General features: G+C 32.6%; 1 protein-coding gene across 13 annotated transcripts in view; it reads right to left on the bottom strand.

Annotated features, from left to right (window-relative positions):
• The window catches only part of LOC139497263 (dynein axonemal heavy chain 12-like), a 68,031-nt gene that overhangs the window by 25,840 nt on the left and 29,105 nt on the right, over positions 1-13,086 (bottom strand). For 7 of the 13 annotated variants that reach the window (XM_071285468.1, XM_071285447.1, XM_071285476.1 and 4 more), the window contains 14 exons: positions 12,499-12,624; positions 11,753-11,944; positions 11,244-11,389; positions 9,628-9,766; positions 8,949-9,115; positions 8,175-8,367; positions 7,546-7,751; positions 7,041-7,115; positions 6,582-6,672; positions 5,461-5,475; positions 3,790-3,968; positions 3,280-3,472; positions 2,557-2,718; positions 2,176-2,370 (listed from right to left, as the gene is read on the bottom strand). In XM_071285468.1, coding sequence (XP_071141569.1) covers positions 2,176-2,370; positions 2,557-2,718; positions 3,280-3,472; positions 3,790-3,968; positions 5,461-5,475; positions 6,582-6,672; positions 7,041-7,115; positions 7,546-7,751; positions 8,175-8,367; positions 8,949-9,115; positions 9,628-9,766; positions 11,244-11,389; positions 11,753-11,944; positions 12,499-12,624 — 2,079 coding nt within the window. Of the gene's footprint in view, positions 1-2,175; positions 2,371-2,556; positions 2,719-3,279; positions 3,473-3,789; positions 3,969-5,460; positions 5,476-6,093; positions 6,109-6,581; positions 6,673-7,040; positions 7,116-7,545; positions 7,752-8,174; positions 8,368-8,948; positions 9,116-9,627; positions 9,767-11,243; positions 11,390-11,752; positions 11,945-12,498; positions 12,625-13,086 lie in introns of all 13 variants that reach the window. The other 6 variants (XM_071285503.1, XM_071285490.1, XM_071285510.1 and 3 more) reach the window with 2 other exon arrangements.

Here is a 13,086-nt window from a genome sequence, read left to right as displayed (position 1 = left end):
ACTACAGAAGGAGGCTAGACAAGCACACAGTAACTACATGGAAGATATAGTAAGCGACGACTTGCAGAAAAACCCTAAAAGATTCTGGTCATATGTGAAGAGCCGGAAACAAGATGCATCCCAGATTGTGACCTTGAAGTCAAAAGATGGCTTCCTACATAGTGACACAGATACTAAGGCATCTATACTGAACCAGCAATTCCAGTCAGTGTACACCAAAGAAGATACCAGTACGCTACCTGACCTAGGCACAAGTCCACATCCAACCATGGACAATATCGTCATCCATGAAAGAGGTGTCTACAAACTATTAAAGGGACTACGACCATTCAAAGCAACAGGCCCTGATGAAGTTCCAGCAAACATTCTCAAACAGGCAGCTGAATCACTAGCTCCTTATCTTACCCGGATGTTCCAGCGTTCCCTGGACGAGGGTAAGATTCCAGACGAATGGCGGAAGGCAAACATCGTGCCAATCTTCAAGAAAGGAGAGAAACACCAACCCTCTAATTACAGGCCTGTGTCATTAACATCCATAGCATGCAAACTGCTAGAGCACATTATACATAGTACAGTCATGGATCACTTTGATCGACATAACATTCTATGCGACGAACAACATGGTTTCAGAAGTCGACGTTCATGTGAGACCCAGTTAGTGGTAACACTAAACCAGATTGCCAAAAACATGGACCAGGGGCACCAGACTGACATCATCTTACTGGATTTTTCAAAAGCCTTTGACAAGGTACCACACGAACGCTTGCTTTTGAAACTGGCATACTACGGGGTGAAAGGATCAACATTGAACTGGATAAAGGACTTCCTAAGCAGTAGAACCCAGTCAGTTGTACTAGAAGGACATACATCATCTCCTTTAGATGTACTATCAGGAGTTCCACAAGGGACAGTCTTAGGCCCTCTACTATTCCTGACATATATCAACGACATGCCAGATTGTACATCTTCAGATGTAAGGTTGTTTGCGGACGATAGCCTGGTGTACAGAAAAATTAGAAATCCTGATGATGCTGCAACTCTACAGAGAGACCTCACTGCTCTGGAAGAGTGGGAACACAAGTGGCAGATGTGTTTCCATCCAGAAAAGTGCACAGTCATGAGGATATCTAACAAGCGCAACACCCTGCAAACAACATACACCTTGCACGGACACCAACTAGAAGTTGTTGATAGCGGAAAGTACCTTGGAGTTACCATTAGTCAAGACCTACAGTGGAATAAGCACATTATTAACACCACAGGAAAAGCAACCAGGACCCTCGGTTTTCTCCGCAGAAACCTGGGCCGATGCAAACCATCTGTTAAAAACACAGCCTATTGTGCTCTCATCAGACCATCGATTGAGTACGCTGCCACAGTGTGGGACCCCCATCAAACCACATTGATCAAAGACATCGACCGGGTACAGCGTAAAGCAGCACGATTTGTCTACAACCAGTACACAGACACTTCCCCAGGGTGCGTCACTGGATTATTAGACCAACTCCAGTGGGATCCACTACAGTATAGACGAATTAAACAGCGACTCGTACTATGCTACAAGATACAGAACCAACTAGTGGAGATACAACCAGCTATCTACTACACACCTGGGGACAACAGAACAAGGGGTGGCCACAGACTTAGACAGATAAGAGCTACTAAGGAAGTATACAACTCCTTAACGGAAGAAGAAGAAGAAGAGAAATGTGAAGTATTGGATAACATAGACAACTTGAACTTCCGATTTTTAAATGACACAGATCTGTTGTATTTATAACATTACAGAAACAAATAAAATTGTGGCATTTTTTTCTCTTTCAAGAAAATTATCAAAATTGAAAAAAAGAAGTTTGTTTGAAATCATTGAAGTGAATTGTTTTCTTCAATTAAACAAACATTTCCTGTGGGCCTTTTAGGGTTACAGGACTAATGAAAATATCCTAGGATATAAGACACCTTGTCTAGACTGAAGGTTGTTTAGAGCCTGAGATATGGTACAAAAACTTGTCTATTGTTGAAGACCATCATTGTTTAGGTTGCTATCTCATTCACATATACAATATATCTCCTCTTATTTACATTCACCTGGATCTTTCATTTAGACAGCAGTTAATGACTGGATATCTGCTATGAAGCTATCAGTAATATTACAGGATAATAAAATTGACTTACTTGGAACCAATCAATAGTACAGCAGTTAATCAGAGATGGGAACTGCCTTAGTCTATTACGGAAAGCATCTCCAATTGGACTGAAGGCAATGATAATATGTAAATTCTCTCTGATACGATTGACAAAGAAGGCAAACAATGCCAGTGGACTGAAGTCGGCCATCTTGTCTCCAGCTTGTGCTACTGGTCTAACAGTCTGGAAAAATTAAATTACAAGTTCATATAACAGCTAAGGAAAGGTAAATGTTAACGAGGAAAAAGATCAATTAAGCAAATCAGTTTTAACCTCTGAAGCATTATTTAATAAAGAAACTTTTCTTTAAAAAAAAATAACAATAAGCGAATTTTTTGTAAAAATATTTTAATCAAAAGTGTGGCTTACCTCCATAATTTCTGCCTTCTCATCAGCAGGGAAAAGATTAGGGACTTCTCCTGTGTTTAATAAGTTATCAATGTCCTCAAGGAATGATTCCTCTTTGATCTGGGTGTCTGTGACTAAGAATACAGTTGTCTTTCCACTTGCTCCACATCCTTTCAATACTGACTGTAAAATACATTTATTGTCATGTTTACTCAATTGTACATCAGAGGTATACGATCTACAGTTCAGTTAATTGATTATTTTTTTTAATGTCTTATGTCATATCTAAATGTTTTATGGTTTTATGTTATTTGAACAATTAAATGTTGATAAAGAGTTTGCAATTTAATTCAGACATCTATATATTGTTGAAATATGCATGTTTCCCTTTAGATATTATTTGGTTATTATTTAGTTGCTGTATCATTGTTGTGTACCCCACATTTACTCTCATTCATATCAACCTGTTTTGCTTTGTACCTGAATACCTATTGTATCTAATACTTGCAACACTAAGGCTCACAGTTACAAATAAATGAGTTAAATTGTTATTTTAATATGTTGATAGAAAACTCAATATCTGACAGTTGAAACAATAGTTGTCTAAACTGGGGGCAATTTAAAATTGGCAGTTGTCCATTTTTTAAGGTCATATGGTGATTTATAGATGTATATTTCAGTTATATTGTGATATTGTGTTAATGTTCAATTGATTTTAGTCCACAACAACTTCATCATTCTTACCTTAATGTCCTCTCTCCATTCTACTTTTCCATAGTTCTTAGAGATTTCTGGTTGGAAGAGATCGTACCCTGCCATGGCTGTTGCTAATCTAGTTAAGGATTGACGACCACTTCCTCCTACGCCTACTAACAAGGCATTACCTCCTGGGATTCTCAGAACACGACAGATACGAGACAAATGTTCTAACACATATCTGAAATGGATCATTTCTAATTTGAAATTCAGGAAAATGTATAATAATTATTCTGATATAAATAACTCAATTTTAAACCTTTAAAATGCATAAAATTTTGTTCAAATATTTCAAAACTATATCTTTATTTTTCTATTAAATAAGATCATAGTTACATTTAATATTGGCATCTACCTTTCTGCAATAAAAAAAAATTATTTTGAAATCTATATTTTGAAATCTTTCACAAACATCTAATTTCTGAATGAATAACCAAAATGTTTGTTTACTCCACAACAAATAAAAATTTTATGAACATAATATTATATTGTTCTGACCTGAAGATGACAAGATTCATTCTATTTTTATGTGTATTATTGTACTCTTCTAAACATTGCTCTACAATGGTGTACATAGAGTCTACAGATTTCACTTCATCATACACTCTCTCCTCAGACTCTGCATCAGGGTTCATGTAATCACCAAACATTAAACTTCTTAAATCATCTTCTTTAACCTGTGTAAAACAAATCTTCAATCTACATTTTATTTCAAACATGATTTTCATATCCTCAGCTTTGACTCTTCTCAAAGCTGTTTAAATATAAATGTACTTAGCTGAGATAATTCATTTCATTGATATATAAGTATAGGAAAGTATCTTTATATCCTCTTGAATTTACTGCTTATCAGAGATTGCTAATATATTGACAATCCAGCAATTTATTTCAATTGCTTTGTTCACAGTACTTCTATTTTATAACTGTAATATTTTCAATCTAAATCTAGATTGATGTGATGCTGCATGCAAACATAGTAACTCGTCATTGTGGATAAAAGTAAGAGGTATGTTCAATAGGCAATCCCTTGGATATGTATTAAACTAAAGTAGGTGGAACTGTGTCTGAATATCAAATTCATACATTTACTCAACTTTTTGACAATTTCGAATCAACTGTATCTTAGCAAATACAAAATTTTGAATATATTTTGATAATTAGTTACAGTTCCACATGATCTAGTTCAGGAATAATTTCCTAGAAAATCCCAGGGATCACTGATTTACCTACATGTACCTCTACCTTTAAATATATACTCTTCAATAAATAAAAAAAATAACTGTAACAAATAATTTGCAATTCAAATATGTGACAAACAAAATAAAATTATAGTGAAAATTATAGCACAAGTGAAATGTCTCATCTGCCTTACTGAATCATGTTTAAGTTATAGGTTGAAAGTCTATAAGATCAATAGAACTATAGGTATCACACAAACTAAACATTATCAATGAACTACATAAATGAGGTCATATTATGATGAAATATGTAACCATTACAACTATTCCATACACCAAATACAATTGAATTTAACTTTGCTTATAATATCTGAGAAACTGACTGTATCATGAAAACTCAACAGTAACCAATGAACCATAAAAATATGTAAAATTAAGATGAACTCTGCCAGCCAAACCATGTACAACTTTCATTCATTCTATTTACAAAATATAGTTGACCTAGTTATACTGCTTATAGTATCCAAGACCAGACTTAACACTTATCACTGATCTATGAAATTAGCTCAGGTCAACATAAGATGAACAGACATGTATATCTTGCAATAATTCTATATACAAGATATAGTTGTCCTATTACTTATAAAACTGAAATTCATGTGATATAGAGTTTTTTTAAGAAGTCATTGAAATAAGAAAATTGAGATAAAAGAAATCATTAATATGCCAGATGAAAACTTCAAACAGTTCAAATGGTATCTTTTACAAGAGGTTTGATAAAAAAATGGAAAATGTGTCTGTGGGCCACATATCCCCTTGCTTGTTAATATGATATCATATAGATGCAGGATTCACATAGTTTGGACTGTTTCATGACGGTAGGGGCATTAAAATAGTTTTAAGACTCTGTTGTAGCTGGATAAGCATTCCTATGTCATGCATTCTGCAACATTCGTTACAGGTGAGACAAAATCAGGCAGTCAACTCTCACCTCTGTATCAGCACGCTGTTAACAAATAATATACTAACTAAATAAAACACAAGAATCTAGCTAACTACTTAATTTGAATTTCATATCTACGAATAATACTGTTAATATAGTAAATATACCCTCTTCTTTTGCAAGTTAAACAAGAATTTATTTCAGCTTTAAAATTTCAAACAATTTGTTATATTGTTATAAATTCTTTACTAATTCAAGCATTCCTTTTCGTACACTTGCATCATCTTACTAGAATTAAAAACATACAGAAAGAAAAGCCAAACAATTTTAAAAGAATCTAGAACAACTATCAGCAGAGTGAAAGAGAATAACAGGTAGAGTTTATGACAAAAAATGTCAATGCTTTTTTTTTTATATGTCTCTGTCAAAAAGCTAACATGACAAAGACTTGAAAATTATCACATTAGTTTGTAAGTCTATTAAGATGTATATCAATTAATAGATAGAAACATTACTGGCACTTAATAACAAAAGTTGATAGAAATCATTTCAATAGTTTAGTTTTATTTCAATAAAATTCAAGAAAGAAAAGATTTTTTAAAAAGTTCTTGAACAAAGTAAACACACTCCTAGACAACATAATCTAGCAAGAAATATCTATATTTCACACTTTATTGATACCTTTGATGGTGGTCCCTGTTACAGACAAATAAATACTACATTATAACGACATAAAAAGTCAATATCATTGATCTTCCCATTTGATTAAGGACTTTCCGTTTGGAATTTTCCTCAGAATTTGGTAGTTCTATTATTGTTACTTTTTATTTATTTAAATAATATATCTCAAGAAAAACCTAAAAAGAACAACAGAATTTTCATTGTTTGTTTGCTGTCCTTGATTATCATTGATCCAGAATAAGGCAGATTCTAATATGTTACCATTAGGGGCTGTAATAATACAGCCTCTATCCCAACCTGCTTTTTTTGGCTCTAATGGCTTTCCATACTATAGAGGCTAGCTGTTTGATACTAATTTCAAAATTCAGGCATGTTCATTAAACCTAAGACAATTTATTTCAATGTTTTCCAGATTTTAATCACAATTTTGCAGCCTTTTTCAAACTTAATCTGTTTTAGTTGTATTATTAATTTATCAGAAAATGTACCTTTCCTTCTCCACTGCCACCACCAGCTAGATGTTCAAATAAACTGTCAAAACTCTCTTTAAAGTAGTCCTTCACAGCATTCTGTGTTGTTCTATAAGATAAAATACATTCTTAATCAATAACACTCATGTTGTAGATTCTCCGTAAAAATTTATCACTTTTCATAGGTGAATAACTTTCAACTGGAAAACAGTATCTGAATACATGTTAGTCGAGTATGAAACTAAATAATCAACTTTTTGTCAAAACATCAACATCAATTCATATATTGTTTTAAATGGTTAATTTGTTCTAAAGATTCATACAAATGTTTCATATATGGTCCAATGTGAAACTACTTTAAAAGGCTATATGATACCTGTTGGGGATTATCATCATTACAACTCAATATGTCTCAGTAAGTGTAAAAGAATGAATAAGCCTTAAATTTAAACAAACAAAACCCATAATGTGACTTACTTGAACAACCATGATCTGTCTGCATCATCTGTGAGCCGATCGTAGAATACTCTCATCACTTCATGGACCCATAATCTGTAATAGTCAGATAAACATTGTTAATACAATTTTTTTCTTTTGATCTATATAGAGGATACCATAATTTTTCAATTATTTTTTTATATAAATAACCAAAAGAGAAGCCAAATCTAGAAAGGCATAGTTTTCCAGAACAGTGACTTTGGCTTTACAATAAACAGCAAAACCAAACGTTTTTTTTTGTTTTTTTTTGTTTTTTTTTAACATATTTGACTATGAATCACCCCCTGCCTAGATCTTACAAATAGCTGTACTTTTAAACACCTTGAATGTTACTAAAGCTAAGAGAAATATATATAGCAGTTCATCTAATTCTTGTAATATCTTTTTGAGCAAAAGCATCAATGATAGCCTGTTACTGTATTGTATGTCTGTGGGCTTTAATGTTATTATCTATATTGTTTGCCTATAGGCAGTTAGTATTTACCTCATCATCACACGTTTGTTTTCAACTTCATTTTTCTTGATCAGACACACTCCAAGGATGACTCTGGAGAAATCTCGTAAATTAAACACGTAATGTGATTTGGCTGGTGTTGGTAACAGGTTGGCAATAGCTTGTTTATACATGTCATTTGTAGCACTAACAATCATGTTTCCAAGGGCCAGGAAATCTCCTGAAAACTCAGCACCCTAAAAAATAAAAACATTAACAATCAAGATTCACAAATCTCTTGAAAACACATTGAAACTATATACTTCACATAACAATCAGTTTCCTAGGAACATTGTTTTCTAACAACCAATTCAAATAGTCCTATAACATTGAGTTATAACCATTGTGTGACAATGACATTAATGCATAATTTGCTAAAACAGTAACATGCTTGAATTAAAATAAAGGAAAAATCACTGAAAACCCTCCCTTACTTTATATGAAACTTTTCTCATAGTCCTTGCAATATGGATTGTTTTAAAATGTATCATTCATATGATTTTGGCTAAATAAGCAAGTCTGCTATTTAGAAATACAGACAATCGCTGAGCTACAACTGCCGAGCTAACTTTTTAAAATCAATTTTTTTATATAAGTAATTTAATTTTGAGTTCCCTTACCCTCAAGTAGGTAGATATCATTATGGAGAATATTTTGATCATAGTGTCTTCACTGAAGGAGTTTATTCCAATCATGTTAAAATGTCTCATAAACCTGAGAGTCACATCATTTCTACCTCCTCCTGGGGGTCCCATGGCACAAATCAACTGGACATCTTGTAGTAGAAGTTTGGACGTTTCCTTCAAGTCATACCTTCAAGCAAAACAAACCATTATTTAATATAAATAATTCTTACAAACTTGATACTTAATGTAACCTCGTGTCTGCCATTTTTACATATAATGCTATCCTCCAAAAGTTTTATGAGCATAAATTATGAAGAATTCGGTCAGTTTGAACATGATCTCATTGAAAAGTATTTGAACAAACAAAATGCATTATCTACATGTTGTAACTGAATACTGTCATCACATACATTTCTATGAATTTTATAGTCTGAAATAAAGCGTCCAGTTCTTTAAGCACTTGATTTTGTGGGGTTGGGTTTGTGTTTTGCTCTGTCTTCAATTTGCTGTGTAGTGTTTTAAAGACTTGTTTGTTTTTTCCCCCTTATCTTTAAGGCCATGGAATTTTCTGTTTTTCTTTGACTTATGGTTTAGGATAGTCCCTGTGGTATTTCTGCCTCTATTTCAAACAGCCATAGGCAATACCAACATTTTTTTCTGGCATTCCAATAATGCCTCTAGGTCGATTGGCACTACAGGGAATTTGAACATTTTCTTCAATAGTTCCCCCATCGCTGTTATAAACTGCCACAAAAATATGTCACTCACCAATAACCATGATCCTGGAACTGTCTCAGAAGTTCAATAGGAGGTTGGGCACCATACACTTCTTTAGCTGGCATGTTTAAATCATCAACAAAAATAACAGCCTTTTTACCCATCTGTGGTCCAAACACGCCTTTCCTACGTTTGTCCAATCTTGACATTATAATGTTCTGGAAAAAGATAATTTCATTGAAATTATTGATGCTTTGAAAAACAGATACAGTTTTTATAAGATAAAATGGGACAGGAAATCGCCCAAAAGACTCCGATACAAATAAAAAAGGATTAGTTTACTTAATTTTCTGTAGAATTAAGAACCTTTGCAATTTTATGGAAATCTGCTAAGCAGTTTTAAAGAAGTTTTGGATTAACAAACTGATATAGAATGCAAAACCAATTTGATGGTCATTCTTGATCAGTAAATTTCAATGCTGTGGTCGCACAAAATTAGTGGTTGTCACTTGTTCTAGAGAAATCATTTTACATTTATTCTAACTAACTGTGTGGTCATTGTTGAGGGGATATTCAAAAGGTGATTTCTGTACGTTCATCTTGTTTCTAGAAAAAATATGGTCAATAAAATAAAAGGGTCTGCAACTTATTAACTTTTTTTGTATAATTTAACCCTAATGTTTTATCATATCTTAACTATATTATTTTAAATACAACAGTTTATATTTACCTGGGTTTGATTAGCACTGGTCTGTGCTGAGAAGTTGACAAAAGCTGGAAGATATTTATCCTTAGAAAGACCATTCATTAGTTTGTCTTGTACATACACAGATTTACCTGTACCAGTTGGTCCCACAAAGAGAATAGGTCTAAAATGTAAATAAAATAATTTTCAAACAAATAGGCATATTTCGTATGGAATACTTCTGAGGTTTTGCATGTATAAACAAACGCAATTTATGGACCTTGCAGTTTGGTGACTGCCTTAACTAATAGAAAGTTGTATTTATTGTGAGATTTTGAATTCTGATAAAGTATATCATTAAACAACAATATTGCCATTCAACACTGATTCTTACTATCAATTACATGTTCTTCTTAGAAAAATCTTAATATAATCTTTTAATTCTTTGGTACACTAGAATCAATTCAACAAGACAAATTCATATCTTGCAAAGGGGAAACTTGGTAATGTGGTTGAAAGTTGCAATAAAATATTTCTATTTGTTTATTAGTATGTTCAACTTTAAATGGGCAGGATGACATAATCCATAAAATAACAAGAGGCTGTCACAACGACAGCAAACCGGATTTATTAACATTTATTTGTGTCCTGGCAATATCACAAGAACCATTACTGATGAATGGTGAAAGTGAAAATCGTCAATATCAAATTTGACCTCCATTTTGTCATCAGTATCAACATATCAAAATTTGAAAAGCTTAGATTGAATGGTTCATGAGTAAATGCAACAACCTGAATGGAAACGCCATTTTACGATCTTTCAAGAACCATAACTCCTGAACGGTAAAAGTCAAAATCGTCATTATTGAACTTGACCTCTATTTTGTCATCAGTAACAACATATTAAAATTTCAAAAGCTTTGGTTGAATGGTTCATGAGAAAATGCACGGACAAGACGGGAAAAACCATTTTTCAATCTTTCAAGAACCATAACTCCTGAACGGTAAAAGTCAAAATCGTCATTATTGAACTTGACCTCCATTTTGTCATCAGTAACAGCATATTAAAATTTCGGAAGCTTTGGTAGAACAGTTAATGCATAAATGCACGGACATGACTGGAAACTCCATTTTTCAATCTTTCAAGAACCATAACTCCTGAACGGTAAAAGTCAAATTCATCATTATTGAACTTGACCTCCATTCTTTCATTAGTAACAACATATTAAAATTTGGGAAGCTTTGGTAGAACAGTTCATGCGTAAATGCACGGACAACTCCATTTTTCAATCTTTCAAGAACCATAACTCCTGAACGGTAAAAGTCAAAATCGCCATTATTGAACTTGACCTTCGTATAGTTGTCAGGAATAACATATTAAAATTTTAAAAGCTTTGGTTGAACGGTTCATGAGTTAATGCACGGACAACATTTGATTGCCGCCCGCCTGCCCGCCCGCCCGCCCGCCGTACATCCCCAAATCAATAACCGACATTTTTGTCACAAAAATCCGGTTAAAAATGTTTACCTTCTGTGGGTTAAGATCATTTTAAAGACATTTTTTTTTGTTGAAAATAGTTTTCAAAATTTACTTCAACCACACAAAAACATGATTAAAGTATAACAGTGTGTTTGAGGATTAAAACAAAACATTAACATACCTAGAATGCTCAATACACAGCTCCATTAAGAATGTATATCTGGCTGTATCCATGGTTGGCACCAACATTTCTCGGATTTTTTTGGCTTTTATTTCAAGATTTTTTATCAAATCATTCCAGTGTTTCCAGGCTCCACGATTTTTAAACTACAATATAATGAGGTCATTTTTAAACTACAATATAATGAGGTTATTTTTATTATAAAAAAAACCTATACTAAAATCATGACATGAAATTATATTGTAACTCTATTTGCTATTTTTAAAAAACACAAAATTAAAAGGATTAAAAACCAAACAAAATGTAAAATCTTTTTTAGAAAAGTTTTTGACTGAATTTTTTTTTTTTATCTACTGTCTTAAGTGAGTTGATGTACATTATTATCAAATATTCTTTTTAAAAATCAACTGTTGTTTTAAGATGGCAATTATTTCGAATTGTGTGCATTTACCCTTTCTGAATAAATTAAAAGCCTAAATGACTGAGAACATCAGTGTTTATTAACTTACTTCATAAAATATTTCATAAACATGCATATTATCAGGAATGGGTACATCAAGCTTTGTTCCTAAAGCCTTAGGCATGGGGAATTCTTCCTGCTTTCCAGAAATCAGCTCTTTGAAGAAAACATCAAACTTGTTTCTTCCATCAGCGTCAACACATGCACCAATACTCCAAGGTATGGAAAATAATATGGCTGACTATAAAACAAATGATAAATACCAATATAACTGTCCTATTACCCGATTTATAAAAAATCAAAATTAAGACGTTTGAGCATGGAGGTATGTAAGATAGAGGGATAAAAAATTATTTTGTTTTGTGACAACACGTTTAACATTCTTTCCTTGTAGAAATTCTAAAGTTTAGAATATCCAATATCAAAACTCGCATATAATTTCTAAACAGTAATAAAACCAAATTTCAACATTCTTTGAGACATATCTTAACCTTTAATCATCTCACATCCTGTAACTACACAAGTAAAGGATTTTAAACAATGTGTACATGTATATATAAAAGGATCATTATCTATGAATTAAGAAAAGAAGTGTAAAAAACACTATTTGTCTTGTTTTCATATGCATAACTTTTAAAATTTCATTCAGTAAAAACTTCAAATTTAATAAAGTTTCATTTTGTTACTGTTCTTACCTGTATAAACTTAAATTCAATCTTTCTAACCTAAGCACAAACAACAAAAACACACTGACAACACAATAATTAAATGTTTATTCATCCTATTGTTACTTACCACAGCATAAACTTTGAGGTTTTTGTTGTCATGGGCATCTTCAGCATTTACATGCTCGTGCATAAGCATATCAAACAAGTACATTAATGACCTCACTTGGTTGGCATAACGACCAGCGACATATTCCTAAAATTATAAAATCTCACAATAATCATTTACAGCTTATGGTTAAAAATATAAAAAAAATCTACAGCAATTAATCAACTGTGTATTTTTTCTTCTGATTCAAACATACATGAACTCATCAGTCAGTGTTATGTCTGATTTTAAATTAATATAGAGAATTATTTTTCATTTCTAAAAGGTCAAAACAATATACAATTATGGCCCGTTGAAAAGGTGAATATCCAAAATTGTCAACACGAAAAGGTTATTTCAATGAGGGCGCAGACGGAAGTGAAATAACTTTTAAGGGTTGACAATTTTGGATATTCATAGATTCTATGGGGCCAAAATTGTTTTATTATACCGAATAAACAGCAGAAGGGCATTTTGAACACTATATTTTTTACATAACAAACACAAGCTGACGTTTGAAAATAGCTCAGGAAAATATATTTGTCATGTTTGTGTTCTAGAATTTCTCGG

Source organism: Mytilus edulis, chromosome 1 (genome assembly GCF_963676685.1).
Source record: "Mytilus edulis chromosome 1, xbMytEdul2.2, whole genome shotgun sequence".
Lineage (NCBI taxonomy): Eukaryota > Metazoa > Mollusca > Bivalvia > Mytilida > Mytilidae > Mytilus > Mytilus edulis.
The sequence above is the reverse complement of the archived record's forward strand: the minus strand, read 5'-3'. Positions and strand labels throughout refer to the sequence as shown.